Source organism: Rhea americana, unplaced genomic scaffold (assembly GCF_003343005.1).
Source record: "Rhea americana isolate MKP2758 unplaced genomic scaffold, rheAme1 scaffold_127, whole genome shotgun sequence".
Classification (NCBI taxonomy): Eukaryota; Metazoa; Chordata; class Aves; order Rheiformes; family Rheidae; genus Rhea; species Rhea americana.
Window position 1 is genome coordinate 2,080,001 of NW_028185339.1, and position 26,037 is coordinate 2,106,037.

Sequence of the window (26,037 nt, forward strand, 5' to 3'; positions counted from 1 at the left end):
GAAATAGCATAGTTCTTTCAGAACGAGTTACTCCAGGCATAATAGTTTGCATGAAAAATTAATAATTATATTACTCTTCTTTTTGGAAAAACAGTCACAATCAAATTAAGACTATCTTTTATAAAACTGTAAGAAGCATTGTGGAAGTTTGTAACGAAAAGAAACCTTCCAAAGACACAACGAAATGAGTCTGAAGTTTCCATTCTATGTTGTTCTCTTGGAAATCTGCATGTTATTGACTGCTTGGCTGACTTGTGATATTTCCCTTGGTCTCACCAGACGAAGGGAACAGGATCATTATGCCAGGCAATCTCCCGTCAGCTTCACATTTATGGTCTAATCCTTAGAGTCTMTCTCCACACACAGAAAACCTCTGCCCGCTTTATACAGCAGCTTCATTTATGTACTGACATCACTACTGAAGAGGACAACACACTGCTAGTATCTTCCTATATTTTACCATACCTTAAATAGCAGCCCAGCTTGAAACAATGCCTATAAGATTATTAGCAGGGTGGAACTCCTCAGGGGAAGCCAAAGAAGTGGATTTCTTTGCCTGTGTATTCAGTTTTCAGAAGGAAAATGCATATTTCAGAAAAGGTTGTTCCCCCTCATGCGTGGCATTGGCCTACATGTACCTTTTCCTTACAGACATGCRTATTTCTGGGATAACTACCGCATGTCTGCCGATATCTTTGGTGTCAGTGTGAGTTCTTCAGCCAGAGGCTGTTAGTGCATTGAACTTGATAAAATGGAATAATAGGCAGAGAGAAGCAACAGAAAGGACCCAGAGCTAACACGAGTGAAGTTCCTCTGGTTCTCTTCCTAAAGAGCAAGCACCAGCTACAATAATTTAGGGCCTGACCTGAAGCTCACRGAAATCAGTCTGCTCTCATTATTGGTGGTGTTATTACCTGTGACAGCATTACCAGTGCACTCAGGAACTCCAGTTGTGAACAAAGGCACAGAAGGAAAAGAGACTAACTGTACATAAATTATCTTTTCTGTATTTAATACATGCTGATGCTCAGGTTTTTTCTCTCAGGACCTACCAAATAGACAAAATACACAAAATTCTGTTTCCTTTAGAAAGCTGAGAATCTTTCCCCTCTAGAATGTTAGAGCTCAAGTTTATGATCTTAATATATTGTCTGATTGTAACCTTCTTGTTTAGTTAGTTCTGGGCTCCATAGCAATGCTGTACTGAGGTACAATAGTATATTTGGCAAGAAGATATTGCTTTGCTTTATTCGAGGGAAAATGCCAATGTGAGAATGAGAGTTAAACACAATACAATAAATGCAGTCAGTCACAGAATTACTTTTAGAATGATAAAGCCCTTTATTGCTTCTCATAAGAAAGATGTGAACATTTTAGGCATAAACACAATACACAGAACTATTCTTAGTAATGGCTCACATATTAATCTCTGTGAAATTAGTGTATTAGTCTCAATTTTGCATTTAATGTCAGATTACTTTTCCTCCTTAGGACTCTGAGAACTTTCAGAACATTTCTGGTTAGAGTAGGGAATGTGTTGATTTTCCTTTTTTTTTTGGGGGGGGAGGGGGTTGAGTACTACATATTTTTGCTACTTATAGCCACCAATACCAGAGAGCCTGGAGCCTGACATATACTGGAAGACTGACCTCRTCTATTAGTTCCATCATGTAAATTTTTTCCAGAGGAAGCGAGGTCTCTATTAAGAACTGTGGGAAATCCTTTACATATATTGCTCTACTCTTTYTGCCATATATGGCCTTTTAAAATTATCTGAAATAGATTAGCTGGAGGTTGCTGATGTATCCAGCATTTACTATGATTAGACCAAACCACTCTTCTGTATATTGGCAGGTTTGGGGGGTTTTGGTTTTTTAAGAGAGCTATTTGTTTTTGATCAGATCTTTTAAATGATAGAAGTAGTCCCTGTGGAGAAGGATTAGTAAGCAGAGGGTAGATGAGGCAGTCAAAAGCACAACCAGCAATTTGCCACATGGTCTGYGTAATTTATCACATAAATGTCTCTGACACATACGTGGTACGTGTTTATCCTACAAGTTTGATTGTGCTGGGCTTATCTACTCACTTAGGATGTTTCCCAGCTTTCTCCTGGTAGTGAAAAAAGGCTAAGYTGCATTGGGAGTTCATGAGTATTGCATGTGTACAATGCGGTTTATGATTTAGTATTAAAATATTCAAACGAAAAATTCTTTGTGTTGAAGATCATCACAAAATTTATATTGTCACATACTGAAAATAAGGCTCACCCTCAGCTTTCAGCTGCAAGTAAAAAAAAAAAAAAAAAAGAAAAGAAAAGAAAAGAAAAAAACTAAAAAAACTAAAAGTACCTTTTAACAAGGTGAGCCTTAAGGACCCTACACAAGCTAGTTTAATCATAAAATACTTTATACATGTCTATGCAGCCTAAATGCTGTACTGCACTGAGGTACCTGTGCTAGCTAATACACAGAAACATATTTTTTGTGGTCTGCAGATAACTGCAAGGATATTAATGAAATTCAGTCATTTGTGCTAGAGGCAACATCTCCCCTAGATCATTTTATTTGTTCCATATTTTCATCTACAGTGCATCAGAAGGGCTAGTTTGCTGGAGTTTCTTTGAAAGCTGCATTGCTAAAACAGTGCAGGCATCATGCTGTGTGCACCTGATCAAGTTCCACACCATAAGTAATTCCTACAAGGCTTTGTGCTACTTATGAAAACACAGAACCAGTATTTTTATAGAAATAGCCTGTTTATTAAAAAACAAGACATATATGCTGTCAATTCTTTTCAGTGGGACTACAGCTCCTGCACAGGTCCTTCAACAAATGAAATCGTTACCAGTAAAGAATGAATAGCCACCATTTTATGATTACATTTTAAATTAAAAAACCCATATGCTSTATATGCTGTAAGACAGCAGTGTTAACATGAAGATAAACAGGAGCGTAGTGGCTAACCTAAAATACAAGATTAAGGGTAAATGACAGTACGGTTTAGGAAAGTTGTCATATTTTCCTATTTATTAATACTGCCTAGTTTCTGTCTATAAAAGATTTCTATGTGCAGCAAAGAAGAGATACAAATCCTGGGATGAAGGCTATATAACATTTCCACTGTCTGAGGTTTGACAAACACGGGGATATCCAAGACAAATGAAATGGCCTGTTAAGTCCGTTAATTAAAATTCTTTAAATCCTTAGAAAGTAGAGTAGCCAAGTTGAGGCTGACTCCCCAAACCTCCGTGGAGACAGACAGCAGGATCTGGCACTCTTAGATGTATTTATATGTACAATAAGTTATGCATCTTCCCAGATACTGAAACACTCTGATTCATCTATTTTAAGATAAGTACATTTTACATAGTCCCACTTTCATGTTGCAAACATAACAGAGGTAGRTTTAAGATAAATTTCAGAATTCAGCTGAGTTTTAGTTGGTTCTCATGGAAGCGTGAGGAGGTTTAGGCAGCACTGATGGTTGCTGATGAAGTCACTCCCCCCCTATCCAGAGCTGTTACTTAAGAAACCTACTAGAGTTGCCAGAGGAAGCTTGTGACATGCTGTAAGTTTAATTATGTTCAATTCATTAACACAATTAGAGCTGTGAACAAATTTATTGACACAGCCAGAATCACTTAGAAACGGCTAGYAAGTCATAGATTATGGGGACTTGTTCTCCATCCCTATATGCCGAGCACAATTCCCTGGCAAAATACATGAGTTAGTCATTTGGGAACAAGTCCTTGATGCAAAGGGTTTTCCCTTTTCCCTGAATTATTTAAGTAGTATTTCAGCGGAAAGGCTTAATCACCCTACAATGAAAAACAAAGGCCTTGAAAAGAAAGGCCTTAACACACATTAATACTAAACGGTTATGAATGATTCCTCTGCTAAGTTTACCTACTAATCTGTGGCAATTGAATGAAGCATTTCCATATTTCAAAAGAACTTTTTGAATGCAGATGCCAAACTGTGGCTCCCATGGCTAATTTAGTAAACTCATCAGAGAAACATTATTGTGAATCTGTCACTTGAAAACTCTCRCCACTTACCCTCTGTACAAGTCTATTTGTTAATGAAGGACAGGAATATTTTGTGTCCCAACCCTGATGGAAATCAGATTGCCCTCAATATTTGTGGGGAACTTCTCCAAAAGCTGTAGTTTTGTCTTGAGCATGTGTTTGTATAAAAGTATGATAAGTAAATCAATGAAGTAATGGACTGGGCTTCAGTGGACAAATGTAGAAAAAAAAATTCTCCACAGGCTGTCAGCACAGCACCTCCTTTTTTTCTGATCCACTCCCAAAACTGGTGGCTCTCCCAGGAGATCCATGCAAGGTCCGAGTAGTCTGTATGAAAGCCTTGTGATGGTTTAGTAACTTAAATTGCCCCCAGCAACCTTACTTTACTGCAGCAGGACTACCAACAAACAGATATTTTCACAAGCCCACTGAGATAAGAAAATCATGTAGGTGGAAGGAAATTATATGAATTACTTGGGACTATTTTACCCAGTCTGTAGTCTGATTTCTCTACCCTCCCTTCACCTCAAGGATAGGAGATAGCAAAGAATTGGGCTAAGGCAGAATATCTTATACACGTGAGGAGCTTGTCCGAAGAATCCTTCTCATCACGGATCTTTGGGAAATACCAAAAGAGCAGCACCTCTCATATAAGCAAAGCAGAGAGAGCTGGAACTGTTCAGCCTGGAGAAGAGAAGACTGAGGCAGGATCTTTCCCATGTGTATAAGTATCTTGACCCTCCGGTGTCAAGAGGATGAGGCCGGACTCTCTTCAGTGGTGCCCAGCAATAGGATGAGAGGCAGTGGGCACAAACTGAAACACAGGCAGTTCCACCTGAACATCAGGAAAAGCTTCTTTCCCGTGAGGGTGACTGAGCACTGGAACTGCTTGCCCAAAGAGGCTGTGGAATCTCCTTGCTTGAAGATAGACAAAATCCATCTAGATACAGGCCAGGGCAAAGTGCTCTACGTGACCCTTCTTGAGCAGAGGGACTGGACTAGATGATCTCCAAAGGTCTTTTCCAACCTCCACCATTCTACAGTTCTGTGAAACATGCTCAKCTTGTATCAGTGCAATACTGTATCAGTGTAAAGTTTTCCTAAGGAGTATTTAACAATTTGATATGGTAACTGACAGATGGTGAAAGAACAAAGGCTGTGTGGATAGTCATCATTTTCTTTTGTTTTCTTTAACATAGTTTCAAACACACTGGTATGTTGCTCTTGAGCTTTAGGACACAATAAAACCTCAGATAAAATAATAGTTTCACAGAAGCTGGCTTTTTGTGCAGAAATATCGGTTGACTAGCATTGTCCAAAAATTCATAGGCATAGGAAATCTGCTTACACAGATTTGTAGAGAAGCTCAGAAACAGCTTGATCTCTTTTTTCCAAGAAAGCTTTGTAGCTTTAGGGGGAATACAGCAAATATATACAAAACTTGCAATGAGGATACTCAGTTTGTCACTAATTTATGAATATCAGGCAATAAACAGGATCATCACTGTTCCTTTGTTAGCTTTCGTGACCAACATTTGCATTGCTTGGATTCTACGTAACAGAGAGCAGAAATTAACAGCTGAACATCATCTGGTTCATAGAATTTATTTCCCTGAAAATAAATTTCATTGAAGTAGTCACTTTCCAGTAGAGCCTTACACAGAAGAGGTCTACAAAACTTCTGTCCCTATTGCATCCTACACAGAATGTGTAAATGTCTAAAGTGACTTCTCACCACAAGTGAATGATAGATTCTGGCACTAATACATGTTAGCATTACTTTCCAGAGTCAGTAACTCTTAGTATTATATTGCAGAATGACAAAAGGACAGGCTATCACCCATCTTGGGTCAGGATTAGTGATGCTAGTAACCAAATACCTGTCCTCAATTAGGCTGGGCTGAACTTATGAATTTGCAAGTACCAGCAACATGCGTGAGAGGCATCTTGAGAAATCAGATTTTTCCTACTTTCTGCTGAACATGTTAAAAAATAAAATATACTTCCCCTGATACATGCATTGCAGTTGTAAACTTCATATGTACCCTTTGCAGCATTTACAATATATTAATTGTAGCAATATATATAATAATATAGTAGAGCTGTTGGATCTACCTTAATTGCACTATTAAAAACCATATATACTGTACATACACTATTTCACAAGCAATCCATAGAGCATCTGAAGACCTTTAATAGCTATCATAAAAATTAATAATAAAATGTGTAAAGGATAAGCTACCATGAAAATTGCAGAGGAAAATGATGACCTGTGTATTTTAGAGAATGTAGCTTACATGTATGTTATGGTGTTACTTAGATTTACTTAAGGATTTATTGATAAGATGTATTTATGGGTTAGATAACCTGATGGGTTAATGCACTATCTTTTCACCTCAGAGGACTGAAATCAAATTTGATTTTGGCTGTAAGTGAATCGGGTTTTGGTGGGTTCCACTGCTTAATGAATCTTTCAACAGCAAAACTACCATAGGGTTTGGTATAATTCATCAGAATTAACCTTTCCTGCACAGGAAGAATCCAGGAAAAGTATATCTGAGGCCATGAAAGAGGTTCCAATGGAAGGGCTAAACTGCAAAGCTTTTATCTGACCAATTATATCTTTAATGCTATTAAGCAAATAAAAAGAAATTCACTGAATTGCTGCTATGAGCATTATTCAGGCACCAGTAATGGACTAGTGGTAAACAGCCAGTCTTTTTTTATCATTAAGTGAAACCAGGGAAAGCAATTATGTGTAATTACATATTGTGCAGCACCATGAAGAAGTCCCAAGCCAACTTCAAGCTAGCTAGATTCAGCATCTTTAAGTATGTATATTCTTCTGTAGGTTTGCACACCCATTCTGGTAAATAAAGCTATACTGTATCCTGATCATCTCTGTTTGGCATTGCACTGTGCTGTGTTAGCCATATTTGTCTGATTAGAGTCCCTGCAGGAATTTCCTACGCAGAGCTGCATTGCACCACTGTAAACCTGCTGTGAATCCAGAAGTTATTTTGACAGGTTCTTTAAAAAATTGAAAGGTAAAAAAGGTTTACAGTCATAAACAAGCAATAGCTTTCCGTCTATAATTATGTGTTCCTTTGTCCAACACTAATCTTTTACTCATATTAGTTTTTCCCACCATCTTTCAATGCATTGTTGCAGTAAGTCATTGTAGATCTACTACTGCCATAGCTATGGTATGAAACCTCTCTGATACATCAGGAATATTGGTTCTGCCCTTGGCTTCCCAAAGTCAAGCTAACTAGCCTCTTGCCTACAGCACAAGGAACGTATTTGCTTGGAGTTTGAATCAGCRGAGTGTCTGAGACCAAATCAAATGCACAGAAGCTGATTGATGAAGCATGATGCATCCCTTAATTAAGCAGAAGCTACTAATAAAAATGAACTTACTGGATGATTTGTGTGATTCTTGCAAGGCAGCCATATGTGCTGCACACTGGTGGTGGGAAAGGGTGGTATGCAGCTGATGCTGGGAAGCTACAAAGRGGAAAGTTGTTAAAAGAGGCAGTTTGGGTGCTGTCAGTACTTCAGGGCAGCCCGTAATTAATGCCCTYCTCTCTTATCCTTGTTTCTGTGATGTTGTCCTCTGCTCCTTCTCCATACCCATTTATTAGCGTTAGTCCTTGCTATCACCGCTGCTCCCAGAGCAGCATCTATTTTTTCTTCTTCTTTTGCTGGGCCCGTGGTATCTGGGGGGATAAAATTCCTTCACTCTGCATGCCTGTTCCCTTTTCAGTGAACTATAAACCTGTTTGTTTCAGCAAACCTTCACAGCAGTGTGGGTCCAGATGCCTCTTCCTGTGTTTGCTCACAACACTTCGCTGCAGCAGCTTGTGTGGGAGGTGGAGGAGGCATGCAGTTTGCAGGAGGGATCAGGAAGAGGCTCCTGGAAGTCRCCCTCTGCGCCAGTGGCTGTGGGGGCAGCTGCAGCTGCATAACCTAAGTATACTGTTCGCTCCCTGAAGAGCCATACTAGTTTCAGCAACATGGTACTACCATGTGGGGAGAACAGAAGCATTGCAAACTCATCAACAGCCCCCTAGAAGCTGGGGTGTTGTGAAAGGGTGACAACAYCTTTTCGATTACTGTCCAGGGACTGCATGWGTTCCTGCTGTATGCCCTAGATACGAGCAAGGAATGTAAAAGGAGAGGTGATACATGAAGTTTGAATCCTCAAACTCTTCACTCAATATGTCTGAGAACTAAAACATTTTTTTCCAAATGTATGTTTCTTTGAGAGGCTGAAGAAAACCAAAATCTCATTTCCTTGGGAGATATGATAATGTCCTTATGCAAATAAATATTTTTTTTTGAAACTATCTGCAGTGAAAAACAACAAAGAAATCCCTTCTTTGATACATTCAGTCACCTTTTATTAAGAAAGAGTTGCTAGGCAAGAGCTCCGCAGGAAAGGAACATGAGTTTAGCACAAATCGACCAAGCCATGCCTTAGGAAAGAAGCAAGCCTCGTAATATTATTCCTACATTCCTACATTACTAGCATCATATATAAGGAGTGTTGCCCCTAAAACAGGTAAAACAGGTCCTTTCATTCTGCTTAGCAGTGTTCTGTTCAGTTTTGGATGCCACATTTAAGAGATGTRGCCTGATCAAGGAAAAGAAAATGATTAGAAGTCTAAATGGATGATATACAGAAAGAAAYTGAAAGAATCAGGATCACTTGGTCAAAGAAAGGGAACAAAGAAGCAAAACAATGGGAATGATCTTATTTGTAAAAGACACCTGGAATAAAAGAAAGGAATAAACTTTTCTGCATGCCCTTGGTCAATAGGACAAAAAGTATCAAGCTTAAAGCCAYGGTGATTTAGACTTAGACATTAGGAAAAACTTTCAAACAGCAAGAATAGTTAAACACTGGAATAGATAGCCTAGGGATGCTTTGGAATCTCCATGATTGGAGCTTTATGAAAACAGGTTAGACAAACATCTGTCAGGAGTGATTTAGGTATAGCTGATCTTGCCTTGGGGTAGGGGGATGAACYAGACGACCTCTAAAGGTTCCTTTCAGGCCTCTTTCTTACAATTCTATAAAAAATACACTAAATGATTGCATATAGAATTGAGTTTGGCACCTTTTAGTAAATCTCATTGTTTCTGCTTTTCTGTTGTTCACTCTGCAACTCAACCATGCTGAAGATTCCAGGTTTCAACAGGGATCTTAAAAAGCTGCTTGATGCCAAACAGTGCTCTGGTTCTTCTACACTGTTATGTTTAATTAGGGTTTCTAATTAATCTTCTCTGTGTATTATACTATATTCAGCCATCAATGTTAATAAAATCTTTGCTTAGTTTAAAGACTCTCTGAAAGTTTTCATTTAGAAAGTGAGACCATCTGGCCTCTCTACCTCACCAGGATTAGATTCTGGGTAAAGTGTACTCCATCTGTTTCTGAGATTCATGTACACATTACACAAAAATGTGTGTTGGGGCAAGGCTGAAGAGGGATTTCATTTCTAGGACAGCTAAAATACAGTCAGATCTGTCTAAAGAAGCTCTTTGATATTTTCAAGTAAAAAATCATCCCTTTCAGAACATTATCGGTGTCTTTTCAGAGGAAGGCGGTTTATTGCTTCCCACTGTGTAAGGTAAAGTCTTCCACCAAAGATATAACCCAATACTGAACATATWTAGTTTAAAATATTGAAATAGTAATCCCTATTTTATACTATGATTCCAGAAGGGGATTCTCCAGCAACTCTGACTATTTCCAAGCTGTCCCTGACAAAGGTGAAATAATGGGAGCTATGGAACTGTGCTGCAGACAGGGAMCACTGCAATGCAAAACAGGACCAAGTATTTATTTAAACTCAGGTCCTGAGTCAGGATGAGCTCGGTTACATCACTCAAGTTCATGCACTCAAATCCCCTTAGCACCCCATATATGGTTTTTGTCATTTYATTGACTTAATTAAACAAATGGAATGCTGTGCTTTACTAAACAAAATACAGTATGTTTTGCAAGTGGGAATTTTGACAGTTGTAACACTTCCTTGGCTATGGTTATAAGGTGACTTTTTAAAATGATCATAAATCCAGAGGAAYAGTATTCCTGGTCTTCCTTCTTTACTCCATACATCATGCGGTATTTAAAGAGTTCTTGTGGTTGCAAATCTGGGATCTGGGATCTGTTCCAATCAAAACACACAATTCCTGTTAGTCTTTGCCCTCATCCTACCACTGAAAGAAGGCATAAAGAGTTTATGGGAAGATGGCAGTCAGAACCAATCACCTAAATGGCAATGGAGGCTTATTTTGTCATTTCAGGCCCGTTCTCATGTTTCTGTTCTGTTTTGGGCTGGATAATAGCAAAAGAGTCATGGGAATTACTGCCTCTATGAAATTTTGGGCCAGTCATGCAAGATTTATTCCTACTAGTGAGTGACAAGCCAGAGTGAATGAACTGGTTTTCATAGCATTTTGATCTGAACAATGTAATAACAGCTTGTAAAGTTTCATCAATAGCAAATTTAAATCTTATTTTTGATTTGACCTTGAATTATAAACTGCACACTGACTTTTAATGGGAATATCACTTTTCCAAGCTTATTTAAATTTCTATTTGTCACAGTCAACAGACTATATGCATAGAAAAACACCATATCCAATTGTATTCTCATCCTTCCTCAACTGAAACTCATGGAGACCAAAGACATGTAAAACATCTTTGGACTTTAAAACCATCTCCTTAAAAATGACCATSGATGTATGCAATTCCTTCCTGACTTTTAATGGTCCCTATTTTTTTCATGTTTCTTCAAAAAAACCCATATTGTAATATTGTTCCTGAAGGTGAAGAACCATTAGGTACAATCTAGCTTAGCTATTTAGAACTTAGAGTAGATAGCAGTGACTTTCATTGATACTGGCAGATTTATGGGGCCATCATTAAAAAAGAATGAAGTGGCCTTGATCAATGTTTTCAATGGATGAGGTACATACTCGCTTTCCATCAGTATCAGACATGTGTCACTACTTTTCCTGCCTGTTCTTTTTCTGAGAAAAGATATAAATTGTGACTAAAGAAAGACTAACTCTTTTCTAGAGGCTCCCTACTACAGTTTCTCTGGAGCAGACAGATATCCACACAAGACTTTGCTCTGCTCCATACCTTTGTCTTTTTTGACTGATTCATCTTCAGATCCCTAACTAAGTATTTGGAATATTTGGACATCTTCAGTGCCATTTTTGCATTTTGGAAAATTGAACGCAATCATTTTCTTTGGCATATGAAAATCCAGAATATATCTGTCCCATCAATGAGTAACAGATATTAAATGGCTTCATTATCAGAAAAGAGATCATTAGAATTAAAAGGATGAATACATTATTTTCACCTTCTAATTCTCCTTGATGTCATGGAATTAATTTCTCTGCTTCTATTACACTGAAATTTAGAGGCATTTTTTATAGTCAGCTCTGTCAAAAGCAAAAAAAAAAGCACAAGAATGTCCTTTTCTACAAACTCTTTGTAGGAATCTTCATGCCTCTACCAAAATCTTTATGTCTCAGAGCTAGAAAACACACATTTCCTACCTTTGAAGTTCCAGGACTGATTCAAAGTAAGATAGCAAAAAGTTTTTAAATAGTCCCATTAAATCAGGCTGCCAATTAGCTTAGGTAAACAGTTGGGACCCTTAGCAGCGTTAATCTCCATAGCTCTCTGACTCACTTCCCTTCACAACTGGCAACTGAGCTCACCCTTCAATTTGCTTTCCCAACACAGTACCATGCCTTCTGCATTAAGTTGCTTGGGAGTCACATATAATTCCAGTCACTTCTGAATTAAACCATTGCATTGTATATTGTGCTAAGTCATGTTCCAGCTCCTGAGTTTCTAATGCTTTTTGAAATGGGGGATTATCCTATCCAACTACTTTTCTATATTCTACATATTTTCTATTTTTCTACACTATTTCAGAGTACATAATTGACTTGCAGCTGCCATGCTTCTCCAGAAGTTGAGCAGAAATGGAGAAGTTTATGAAGCAACTAGTAGGTGGTTCCAATAGTCCCATTGCATTAGTGGATTAGAGTTTTCTGAACTCTAATTCAGGCCATCACTTTCCACATTGATTTTGCTTGTCAGTCACTTAGAAGTGCTCTTACATCCCACACACATTCAGATTCAGAGTAGGACAAATATTATATAACCTAATACGCCATTGTCTAGTCAGGAAGTTGCTGGAGATGACTATGAGAACATTTCTATGAATGTAAACAAGTCTTAAATATTTCTGATAAAGATATTTTCATATTTATAACATTTTGAGGATTTTTTACCCCAATTATTTCTCTTTAATTTCTAACATCCTTTTCCTGAGCAGCTTTTATGATAACTTGTTCAAAGTGAATTTTCTCGCACATGTCACTTCAGTCTAGGTCTTGTGACCAGATAAAACTGTGTTATTGAGAAAATGATGTTACTTTTATTCTAGATTCTGAGTAATATGGAATTCATGACTAATTTGGATTTGGACTAAAATTATCCAGCTCAATCTATCTTTATATTTACATAATGAGGAAAAAATGTGAGTCATTCAAATTTTAGTTGTTTATATGAGATTTTCAGATTTATGATGGAATCTGAGATTCCTCAAAAAGAAGTCTCAAAAATCATTCACAGAGACATTATTTTCTTCCCATCCAGACAAAAACAAACATTTTAGTCAGTTTTTTAAAAATACATGTTATTACTTCCTGGCTAACTGCTGAACTTTAAGAAAAATATAATAGCAACAAAATCATGACACTAAGTAAACATTCACAAAAAGCTTCAATTTCTCTAAGTTCTTAAGATGACAGAACAAGKTTTTGCTCTCTTGTTATGCAATCACTTCAATAAATAACTATCCTTTGCTTCTACCGTATTTACTTTCTTTGACAAGTCTTTATCTTTTATAAAAGATCAGACAGGAAAGAGGAGGAAGATGGGGACAGAAATGTTTAGAATTTCAGAAATATCTGAAATAATCTGAAAGAGTCAAATTTTGTACTTTTCACTATGGGAGATCTGAAAGAGCAATATTGTAGGAAAGATTTACGAAAAATATAATAACCTGTGAATTCAAATAAATTGCTTTCAAGGCTACAAGTCCTCAGGTATGCCTGCAGTAACTCATAGCCTCTAAAAACATCCCAGACCAAAAAGTTATACTTGTACAATGTCCCTCATTACCTTCTGCAGGATAAGGAAGCGGAGCTGTCACGAACCTTTCTGGCCAATAGAGATCCTCTTTCAGTTCAAATGCTGTGACCCACCAGGTTGCTACCTAGGAACAAGTGACCTACCACATGCAATCCCAAACGATGCAATGAATTTCTAAGTGCATGCACTGAGTCATTGTGGCACTGTGAAGTTCCTWATTGGCCACAGGTTTATAATATATATATTTTTTTAATGATTAGAGAGATGGAACTGAGTTAAACACAGAGGCAGGAAAAACATATTGTCATTTTAGCTAATACTGAACTTGAGGAGGAATAATGCAGTCTTCACTGTAGAAATATTATATTAAAAAAGAGAAATGCACTTAGAAATCTTTTCAAATATCTTAAAGATTTTTAGGGACAGATGATTCAGCATTTGTTATAATATAGGTGATTTCACATCAGTCTGTAGGAGCTGTGAAGAATTAAAGTGGCTGGGTATATTTTATGAAAAATGAAACATACCAGCACTATTTTCACACTACTAGAATATACTGGTGGCTAAATGGAAATAAAGACTTCAGAGCAACAGGAGCAAATATTCTTGTCTTTTAACAAGAAACATATTTCATTAYTGTAAATGGTCAGATCCTATCATTTGATCATGCTTTTGTAACGCACAAAGTCATAAAAGACTTTTCCTGATCCTTGGTGTTTAGCAACAGCTGTGAGATATATGAACATGAGTAGAAATGAATGAGAGCTAAATCATGTGTTAATCATTTCCAGAACTAGGTCAAACATAAGCTCTGTCTTGATGTTTACAGTCACAGCTGTCTGTCACGGTCATCCTCTTCAACAGTCATTAGACTACAAGTGAAGAACTAACAAGTTGTAGCAATTGTGGCCCAAAGTACCTATATGAGAACCAGTCTCAGAATTTCTGCATTCTCAGAGAAAACAGTGACTCCTTACTTCATTCTTTGATGCAAAGATTCTGCTCTGAGTCACTCCATTATAAATTGATGATGCCATTACTGGTTTGAATAAAGCAGGAACTGATTCATATCCTTGCGTGGAGTAATATCTCCTCTTCTTTTTTCCTATTAAAATCTGGATCAAATGTTTTCACTGCTCGTGACATATGTCACTGGCTAGATTTCATAGGGAAAATTAGTTCCACGRTTCTTCCTGTCGCTGTCTTCCCTACCTGTTTGCCCGATACTGTAGGCTTATTGTACTGTCTTTTTCTCTAATTTCTTTTTTCCTTCAGATGTGTGCAGCAGTAGCAAAAAGGGGTCTCTCTTCTGAATACGGCACACGAACCTTCTTGTGAAAGAATAATCCTCTATCCTTAAAATAGAACCCCAACAATAATGTGATGGGTAGACATCCTGACAAGTTGGTAGATACATGGAGTCTAGTTTTTACTTTTTTTTTTTTTTTTTTTAACCCTGACACAGTTAGGTACTTCAGCAGAAATGCATCTGATGACTATGGAAACAGAGCTTAGGAATTTGGATGGTGTAGGTAATCATCTGGACTGAGGAAGACCTACAAATGAAATTTAAATTTTAGAAAATATATCTATCATTAGATTTATTTTCAATAGTAGTGTTGATAGAATTTAGCTATAAACTGTCCACTTAGACCAATGGTTTCAAAATGTGCACATTTATGGCACTGCCATATGGGTGTTCAGGTGACTGGGAAGAAAGACTTCTCTGTTTTAAAGAAATGTTTAGATTTTGTTAAAAAATCTACACTGACTGTTTCAGAATACTCCAACTGTTGTCCAAAGTAAAAGATTGGCGGTAAACCATTTCTTGCCTCATTTGCAGATAGCAACACTCTGTGGTGGAGGAAATCTAGATATAAATACAGGAGTTTAGGAGAGTGGTGAGGGAAAAAAATCTTATAGAACCATGCATTTCTTAAATCTTCAAGTTTTTACTCCCTTTCAATTTTTAAATATCTCCTGACAGTGTTTTTCATGTCTTTATGAGCAAAAACTGGAGGTATCTTATGTTRTGGTGAAAATAGAGCAAATGGGAGGAAAAAAGCAAAGATCAAACACACAAACCCAGGAGGGTGAATAATTCCCAGCAGGATTATAGGAATCTCATGTATCTGGCATGGAGCTTTAGAAATTAGGCAAAACGAAGAGAGCAAACTATTTCTGAAGTAATCAGAGATCTAAGTCAAACTGTATGGTCAGGGCCTGAAACATAGATGATTTTTATTTAAAACTACTAGGTACATGTGATATGATTATTCCTGCAAAAAAAACATAAAATATGGACAGTTTGTTTGATATGGCTTGCATTTTATGCACATTTTCTCCCCTTAGCATGGTCTGCTGGTAAACAGGGCASGGGACCTGGTGACAACAGACACAAAAAAAGCTCTGATTCTCAATGCCTTCATCTCAGTCTTTACTGGTAAGACCAACTTTCAGGAATCCCAGATTCCTGAGATCCACGGGAAAGTTTGYAGCAAGGAAGACTTACCCTCAAAGGAGGAGAATCAGGTTGGGGAACATTTAAACAAAGTGGACATGCCTGACTAACCTGATATAGCTCAAAGGATGAGAGGAAAGCAGTGAATAGTGTTTGTCTTGACTTCAGTGAGGCTTTCAACACTGTCTCCCACAACATCCTCATAGATAGACTGAGGAAGTATGGCCTACAAAAAAATGGATCATCAGATGGACTGAAAATTGGAAGAACTGTCAGGCTCAAAGGGAAATGATCAGAGGCATAAAATACAGCTGGAGCCCAGTCATTAGTGGTATCCTCCAGGGACTGATACTGGGTCCAGTACTCTTTAACATTTTCATTAATGACCTGGATAATGGGACAGAGTGCATCCACAGCAAGTTTGCAAGCAATATAAGATCAGGAGTCATTGAAACACCAGATGACTGCAGTGCCATACAGAGAGACCTCAACAGGCTGGAGACATGGGCCAATGGGAATCTCACCAAGTCCAACAAAGGGAAGTGCAAAGTCCTGCCCCTGGAGAGGAGCAACCCCATGCACCAGTATGGGCTGGTGGCCAACCGGCTGGAAAGCAGCTTTGTGGAAAAGGACCTGGATATCCTGGTAGACCACAGAAAGAAGAAGGCTAACAGCCTTCTGGGCTATAGTAGGAACAGCATTGCCAGCAGGTCAAGGGAGATAATCCTTTCCCCCTGACTCTAGCACTGGTGAAGCACATCTCGAGTGGTGTGGTCAATTCTGGGCTCCCCAGCACAAGGGAGACAGGGATATACAGTGAAGGACCACAAAGATGATTAAGGGACTGGAGAATCAGATATACAAGAAAGCTGGGATTGTTCAGCCTGGAGAAGAGAAGACTGATGRGGGGTTTATCAATGTGTATAAATATCTAATGAGAGGAGCAAAAAGACAGAGCCAGACTCTCCTCAGTAGTGCCCAGTGACAGGCCAAAAGGCATTGGGCACAAATTTAAACACAGGCAATTCTAGTTAAACATAGTTAAAAACTTTGTACTGAAAGGGTGATCAAACACCRGTACCAGTTGCCCAGAGAGATTGTCCACATCCTGGAGATATTCAGAACCTGACTGGACATGGTCCTGAGCAACCTGCTCCAATCCTTGCTTTAAGCAATCCTGCTTTAAGCAAGGGAACTGGACTAGACGGTCCCCCACCTCCAGAGGTGCCTGCCAACCTCAACWCTTCTGTGGTCAGATGTTTCAATTATGATGTAGAAGGCAGACAATACCTTACAAATAAGAATGATGAGAGGGAGAGAGTAGGAGGGAACAGTAAGCTAGATGCTTGTTGTTAAGGCATCAGTCATCTTAGCTGTGTCAACGACCACGACTCAAGCTCCAGAGTTCATAAGTTTGCTCTGAGTAAGCACAAAATGTTGGATTTTCTTCTATCTTGTTTCATAACATGAAATAATTACTTAATCTGTGAAAGACCAAATCTCAATTCAACAATCTTTACTACTTATTTCTGGAAATATCCTTGACATCTTAATTAGAACTGGAGAGTGCAGAAGGACATGCAAAGAAGAAATAACACAAACACAAAATAATGAGAAAACACCACCTGCCTTGATGGATCACCACATTTTGAGTAAAAAGTTGAACAGGTGGTGTTTTGGCCATTCAGCTATCCCTGAGAATCTTTCTGAGAACCATACTTGCTATGATGGTAGCTTGCCATTAGTACTGAAAAACTGATTATCTACAGAAGGCAAGATTTCTGTRGACTGCATCACCTACTAGAAAACACAAAAGCTGTAGTACAGTGGAGAGTAGTGAGTATACAGCTTGAGCAATGGTCACAATTTTCATATTTGAAAGCCCTTTTTGAGGTGTCTATATCACACTTTCTATATTCTGTTATGAGGACAGTCATAACTATAGTCCGGAATCATGAGCATATTCTAAAGATGAGCAGCTCAGACTTTTTATAAATCTAAAGARCATAAAATAAACTGGAAGAATAAAGTTTGCTAGCATAAAATGGTATGGTGGAATCAAATGAAGCATCTGGACAAAGAACTGCCATAATACTGTGCTACRAACTCCAAAACTTCACTTCAAAAGTGAAAAGCAAACTAACCTCAACCTCACCTTCTTTTCACAACATAGACATAGAAGTATTCTAATTGATAAGCCTTGTCTCTTTTTAAAAAAAGAGTTGCTGTGAGGTAAACATACACACATTGTAATTGTCAATGCCCTTAATTTGTATTAAGAGCAGAGATAAAGAATGGAGGAGGGCTTTTCTGTTTATGCTGCTGAGCAACTTGAGGCAAAATGAATACACCCTTAACATTCATTAGCCTAAACTTCCCTTTGAAGATGCTATTATTTCATATATAAAATAGCACTGGTGAACATTTTTTTTAAATTAAATTTTATATAGAGAGAATCTCAGTGTTTTTTATTGAAGTGCTTCAATGATTTACCTCAACCAATTTCTACAATTAGGAATTTCTTAACCGAAAGGTTCTCAAAGGAAGCWGCTTAACGCAAATTCTCAATATGTCACATTTTGGCAGTGATTGCTTAATGCAGCAGTGCACTAATGAATTGCTCCACTGCATCCTCTGATCATGAATATGAATCAGAGTACTATAAACTGAACTCAATGTACTGATAAGTGACTGTATCTGATTGTGCCAACAGCCAGATGATTTTCTCATTAATGAGCTGAACTATTAAAGGATGGAAGAATATGAAGCCAACCCAGCTTTCCATTGTCTGAACTTCTTTGCTGACATTTTTCCATGCTTACTTACCAGAAACCYTTGTTAATTAATGAAAGATAAAATTCATAAAAAATGTTTCAAGAATCCAGTTAAGATTAAAAAAAAAGCTTTAGGGCTCAAATTCTGTTACTGATTACACAGATGTGGCTTACTTTAGGCTGTAGTGGTTCTTTATTACGTACAAATATGGGGAAATCCAGACTTTTTGAATCTCTACCATTCTGAGTACAGGAACAGAGCTCTATTAAGAAAGACAGAGCTCCTCCTCCTTCTGACAAACATAGCTACTTTCTTCACTGTGTAGAATTCCTAAATTCATTGAATTGAGAACAACTAATTTATGACATGTTGCAAATGGATCTTTTGGAATAGCTGYAATCTGTTAGAAATATGTTTGAATTTTGGTGCTCTCAGAAAGTCATACTCAATGTCAAGCATTGATGTGTCAAACTCCAATATTGTTAATATTCCAAATTAATCTTAAATTAGGCTGAACTTTTCCCCAAGCTCAAGTACAACTTCCTATATTAAATGGCATACAAGTGACAAGCCTCACCATTTTGCTTTGCTCCCTAAATGTGGTTACATCTCCATTGGAGACAACCTTCAGCACAAGTGCATAATGAGGTTTCTAATCAGTTGCAGACACCCTACCACTTCTAGAACTACATTCTTATATAAATTTCAAGTGTTGTGTATTAAAAAGAAAGAAGAAGAAGAAGAAGAAGAAGAAGAAGAAGAAGAAGAAGAAGGCTATCACTTGAAAGCAACAGCATTAAATTTAGACCACAAAAGTGTACAGGGTAAATGAGATGTGGTCAACACTATTATAGCAATTCTGCCTCTAGAGGGCATTACAAGCTAAATGTTATCTTCGGTGAGTGTTGACAGCATCTTGGATCAGCCCATAAGATAGTTCTTAAATCACTTAAGTTACGAGATTTTTCTGCGTTTACAACATCAGCTTATGAGGAGGCCAACAAAATTCTTAGGCAGCAACACTGCAAGATCTTTAAACCACAAAGCAATAGCAGATAGCTTTGGTAAGAAAATATGTACTCAGATGTTTCCTAATAGCCCTGAAACATATCATGATGTAAGATCCTTTAAGTAACCTTCCGTACCTAAACATGCTCAGGTGTAAGATTTCTGAATCTTTTTTATAAAAGTACTTTAAGTCCTACTGGTGGTTAAACCCAAACATCATCAGGACATTGGTCATTAGCAGAGATGTTTTGAATCCTTGGCACCTGGTAGGCAGGCCAGTGCAGAAATAAATACCATATTATTTGACTTTGTAAAGTGATAAGATAGCAGTGGGTGTCAAAGTATTAAGTTCCAGACTTTTTAGGCATTAGACAAAGGTATCTAAGTGACATATCAGACATATTCTGTTAGTGAGCTGGTATTACCGTTTCTTCACAGTATGTGCTGCTTTCAAAAGACATTTGATAAGTTACTTCAGTCATGCAGCATGAAAATGCCCAGCAGTAATTTTTTTCCTTTATGAAGGAGGATTATATCAGTTTCAGATCACAAAAAGTATTTGTGTTTCTGTGGCTGAAAAGCAAGGATCATGCAGCTCAAGCTGCAGRGTGAAGGCTGTACTTTATTACTGCAGGAAACTGAAACCAGGTTGAYTTTGTCTAGGTCAGTTTTGAGACTGTATGTTTTGTTATTCACATTTGTTCGATTACAACCAACTGAATTACATTTAATGAGGAAATTATAGTAACTSCTCCTTTTATAAAGACTGAAACACTTCTTATATTTGTCCATTTCTCTGGAACCTCTGTGATTCTTTGATATTCAGATACTGCTGTAAGTAATTTGATAAGTGTCATAGCCAACTACATTTCTAAGAGGCTACATATCTTCCAGACTCATCAAGATCCATGAGTTGTTTTCAAATTTTTGGAATGTTCTTTCCCCCGTGCCTTAATCTATACCATCCTGTGTTTTTAAGACTTTGAATTGTGAAAACAGATTGTAATATTCCCTACGAAACAGAAAAAAGCTTCTCAAAAATATACACTATTCAATGTTAGTATGCTATGGAACAATAATTTTATTAATAACGAAAACCTATATTAAATAAATAATTTTAAATATTATTTACACATACTGATTACATATCTGATAATTAAGTGATATAGTGAACTACATCAGTAAGAAAGATAACCATGAATAAAGTAAAATCACTTACACAATCACTTAGTGCTTATATTGATAGACAGAACTGGTTACATAATGACATCATCAAAATCCTTACTGTATTATTCACAGCATACTGCAGTGAATACTTCAAAAAATACCAAACTTTTAGCTTTAAAAGGCTTTAGATCAGTTTACTACATGCAAACATTTTTATTGAGAAAAGAGAGTATAACAAAATTTTCTTAGACAACCTGACACATTCATTGCCTTGCAACAGAGGATTACCAGATGTAAGTGATAGTATATCCCAGTGTCAGAAGTGAGGTCCATCCCAGGGCTGAAATTTATCTTTTATTTCCTTTCCACCCTTTCCATGCTGGCAAGTGTTCCTGGAATGCATAGCATCTGTTTGGAAGTTTGAACTAAAAATAGTCAAGATCCCACTAAAGCTTCATCGACTGATATGCTTTCATATTTAAAAATATCTTCAAGCTAATTCTCTCTTACCGTGGTGAATGTGTTTGTCTACAATGTAAGACAGTAATAATAAAAATAATAAAATGTTTACAAGATGTCAGAATTAGCAGAGACCCCACTGGAATAAATATCAAATCATTTATACAAATGTATAGGCAATTCTGGATTATGACAGAGATTCTACAACGATTTCCGTAGGGTTTTTTTCACACTGAACTCCATTTCCTAAGTAAGCTATGAACTTTCTGCACAAGACTGAAATTAACTACCAAAGTCATCTGATCATCTGCCCAAGAAAGCAGTGACCTCACAGAAGTGGTCATTTCCTCTATCATGAGCTAAATATACTTTATGAGAAACAAAAGGATTCACRGGTTATAGAGTGACTACACAAAACATTTTGGATGTTATATGCCCACAAACAAATATATTCTGTATGAACTCCATTAAAGAAAAGTATTTTCTTCCCTCTGAAATATATTTGGCAAAAAAATGGTAATATTGTTACTCAATTAATTTTGTGGATGTTTATTTATCAGACAGAATTAATATATCTATTTGTATGTAARAAAGTTTCTGGGAAGTAGGTAGCTGCTTATAAACTAAAGCAATATTTTTTTTCAAAAGAGAAAGAAAAAAATGAGTATGTGTCAAACAATGAAAATAAACTGCAAGTGTTGGTTTAAACTTTCATCTCTTCCACAGACTCTTACCTGTGGAATGCCACAGCCATCGCAATGCTGGTTTGCATTGTAGGTTTTGTTTTATCCTGGGGTCAGATATATTAAAAGGAAGAAAGAGAAAGAAAGACTAATCTGATAAAAGGCATTGCCATTTCTAATCGGACTGATGGGAAACTGTGATACGGAGTTAAAGAGGCAACACAGAGTGAGTTAATGTGAAGTGATGAACTCTGTGAAGTGATGAACTACCGTACAGCTGAAGCAATCAAATAGATAGCTCTCTCATATAAAAAAATACCGTAGCAACCTTATTCCTCAACAGTTTTGCACAAGTCTCTCATGCTCAGTTCCTTCAACGAACAACTGAAGTACTCTGACACATTTGGTCAGATTAAATCTTAATGGGAAGACTCGGCCACCTTCTCACCTTCCAGAATTAATTTCTTGTTGCAGTGCAGAAGAATAAACCTTTCAAAGCTTTAAAATGGAGAAACCAAAAATTACAGAAAGATGGTAATGCTCAACACTACTTTCCCGGTTTCAGGTGTTTTCAAATGATGTGGCATTTGGTCTTCTACCATGTATTTTGTTCGTAGTCTCCTCTGCCTAGTGTCTGCAGTTATAACCTACTGTAATTGAACTGAGTGTTTTTTTACTCTTATGAATGATAACACTAAAACTTTTTTCAGTAGTGTTTCACAAAAGCTGATGGCTGAAAAGTTAGGAAAGCAAAACTTTTTATTTCTAGTGCAGAAAGCATTAGTAGGTATTTATACAAACAGTAACAAAAAGCCTACCATTGAATAACTGATTCAAATATTGTATTCAGATATAATATATTTGATTCAAACATATTCAAATGATATGATGAGATTCTCATGGTATCCCAGAGAATTCAGCAGAAAAGTCTTGTAAAAATACCATCCACTCACATCATTTGAAGAAATACCTTATGATCTGGTTCTCAACACCTTATGATTCCGGTTCTGAAAATGCTGAAGTCTTCCCAAAATGCTGAGTACTTTGGGTCTTTTAAAGCTAATGATATATGAAGATACTCAACATTTTGCAGGGTTGCCTGCTAGTGAACACAGCAGTCAGATATCAGATTTGTGTGATCAAATGTGTTCATCTTTCCCAGGAGTTACGTGATTATATTTCCATGTATCAATCTGCTTCACACAGGATGAGGACCAAATACATAGTAATAAATAAAAGAAATAAAAGAAAATAAAGCAGATATAGAAAAACTTATTTAATTATAAGGTGTATATGAAGTAGCTAGAATTATAAATTTTCAATAATGAAGTTATCTGTTGATGAGATCCTCAAACAGAGGATCTCAAAGGGTTTAAAATACAATCTTCCATGTAAATAGCCTATCAAATTCCACTGAATGAAGAGACGGATCAGTATACATCCGAAACAGATGTATACTGACACTAATGATGAACCAGATCATAATGTCAGAAAAAAAGAACAGATATAACTTTCAAACTTAGATTAACCTCACTTATAAACCTGTATTATACAGAATGCGATTCCAAGTCTTTTACAGTGATTACACTGGATTTTGTATCATAAAGGATTTATATTCAAATAAAAGATATCATCTTCCAAATGCATTTTGAAAAGTCATCCAGTTTTCCTAAGATACTACATTTGCCAAAGTTGAAAAAATGTCTTTGATTAATGCTGAAAGTGGTATTGCTTAAAGACCAAGCAAAATCAAGTAACAGTACTTCAGAGACAGTATACCTCACTATACAAATACAGTCATTTATGGAAAATTCAGTCAACAAACTGGTTTGCATTTGCTGAAATATATTTATTGCTAACTTGTTAGGAGTCTTCTATTGCGTAGTTTACAGAATGATTAAACTATTTGCCCAGTTCTGGAATAGGTTTTTCCAAACCTTTCAAAGAGAACAATCGATGGTAACACTGTTTGAAAGTCCTAGAGAAATAAGAGAAATAAAAAAAAAATAGATTTAGCTTTCATGGCTTTAGCTGTTGCTTTTTAAAAATATTTTAGAGCTATAAATATTGCCTTCCACTCAAATTTCACTGTACAAACTAGAATGTAAACTATRGAAAACTATATATATATGAAATATACACTTTATACGATATGTATATGTACATTATTTGGAGAAGAAATCAGGAATTGACTGATTGAATTGCAAGCAAACGTGTACTTCCAACTCTGTATAACTCTAAGCAATGTGAAGATTCCTGCCCTACAAGCTAAATTTTACAGACTTTGTTGAATCATGGTATACAAAATTATATCCTCTGCCTTGGGAATAAGTTAAGCTAAAGACAGCAAGATATCCTTGCAATATTTCAATTTTTCTACCATGATAAAAATTAAACTATAAATATTAAATCAGCTCAGTAAGAAAGAGTAAAAGATGAATATGTATTAAATAAATATTGGTGACATCATACCGATTTATGGTAGAAAGCACATAGGCAAGATAATTCCTGAGTACTTTTTATCCAGGAAAATTAACTTACTTAACTACTTCACTGACCAAAGTTCAGCTGAATGCTGTGAACAGGCAGAGCAGTAATGACTTCTGGTAAGCTCCGTACAAATACAAACACGATCCACTTGAGTTTTATCTGCACTGCAAACTGCCAGACTTTTGACCATATAATTTCCTACGTCTCATACTTTAAAGTTGTTTGATATGATTCCTCAAACACTCAGGTGCAGAAATCTTAAAATAGCAAGGTAGAAATATACATTCAAAACTAACTAGTCTTTGTATGTTATGAAAGTGAATACTACCCCATTCTTAACTCTTCACAAGTTTTAATTTTTAATGTTACTCTATTCCTTGAGCTTCCCAATTTCCTACCAAACTGAAATAGCTCATTTGCATGTTTTAATATTGAACCTTACACATGCACAGTTTTCTAATTTTCATTGTATTTTTGTCATCACAAGCACCTTTTTGATGCAGGAAAAGTAGTCCATATAATTATTATAATAAGTATTATTATATCTTCTGCATAACTATAGTTTCTAAAGTTTCTAAAGATAACAGTTATATTTAATTCAGTAAATTCAYTGGACTGATATTGTTCATGGGAATGAAAAAAAATATTAAAAGAAAGCTGTAGTTGCAGAGAAGGCAAAAAGATATTACTGTTATAATTTAGGATTAATCAGTAATTCAGAGCAGAAATCACTACTCTTATTTTGCAAATAAGAAATATATTTTTAATATTCACACAGGACAATTAGGTATAGTTTAATATTTCAGTAAAAAGAAGCAGAGAATTTGGGGGAAGATGGGGAAATGAGTAAAAGCTGTACACACCCAACATCAGGATAAAATCAGGAATGGCAAGTGTGAGCACTGAAGAAGTCTTCATTTGCTAGAGCAGACGGCTTTTGCTATTAGGATGCCTGGCCAAACAAAAACAATTGGCTGCCAAAATTAGCTCCTTGGGACGATTTAGGAGCCTTTGAAGTAAACAGTTTTTTGAGCTGGAACTAAGCCCAGGTCCAGCTTCAAACCCAAATCAAAATGACAAAGAGGAAATTTTCTGTGCCACACGCCCCCTCAGTGTAAGATTACTTTGGGTTGGCAGCTGTACTGTTTATCTTGTTATTTAAAGCTATTTCACAGGATACTCACAGCAGAGCATTTAAACAACTGGCTTCGATTATGACGACAGCAGTTATGTTTGACTACATTTACGAAACATCACACAGACTAATGAGTAAATAAATTGTTGCTGGCCGTACAGTTAGGCCAATTAAAGAAGTTTACAATGAATATTGGATAAATGTTGCATACAAAAGCACACAAAATATAAATACATATTTCATGCAGGAAAAAAAGAACCCTATTTATTTATTTGTTTATTTAAAGATATAGATTCTAATCAGGTTTCAGTGATATTAGAAACTAAGGCTTAAAATGCCATTTAGCCTTTCAAGATCTGTCTCATGGTGCTGAAGAGAATCCATTCCACTATATCACTGTAGCAACATAAAGGGAAAAGATTGGAAGCCAAGATCTTACGTTACTCTAAATTGATTGCAAAATATAGTTTCAGCTYGTCCAGGAAAGACTGCAAGGCACTGTTGGTTGAATCTGGTACATGATATACCTAGCCCTGCCAGGATCATCTGAGTTCAAGATGATTGCAATGTAGCATAGAAGTTATCTATATAATACTTTTGAAACTGCAAGAACAAAAGACATCAGTAGAGAAAAAT

At 36.7% G+C, this 26,037-nt stretch overlaps 1 protein-coding gene across 1 annotated transcript in view; it reads right to left on the bottom strand.

Annotated features, from left to right (window-relative positions):
• Nucleotides 1–23,613: 23,613 nt before the first annotated feature.
• SPATA17 (spermatogenesis associated 17) overlaps nt 23,614–26,037 on the bottom strand; it is a 94,728-nt gene continuing 92,304 nt past the window's right edge. The window contains exon 10 of the mRNA XM_085326055.1: nt 23,614–23,754. Coding sequence (XP_085182181.1) covers nt 23,674–23,754 — 81 coding nt within the window. The 3' untranslated portion in view covers nt 23,614–23,673. The remainder of the gene's footprint in view (nt 23,755–26,037) is intronic.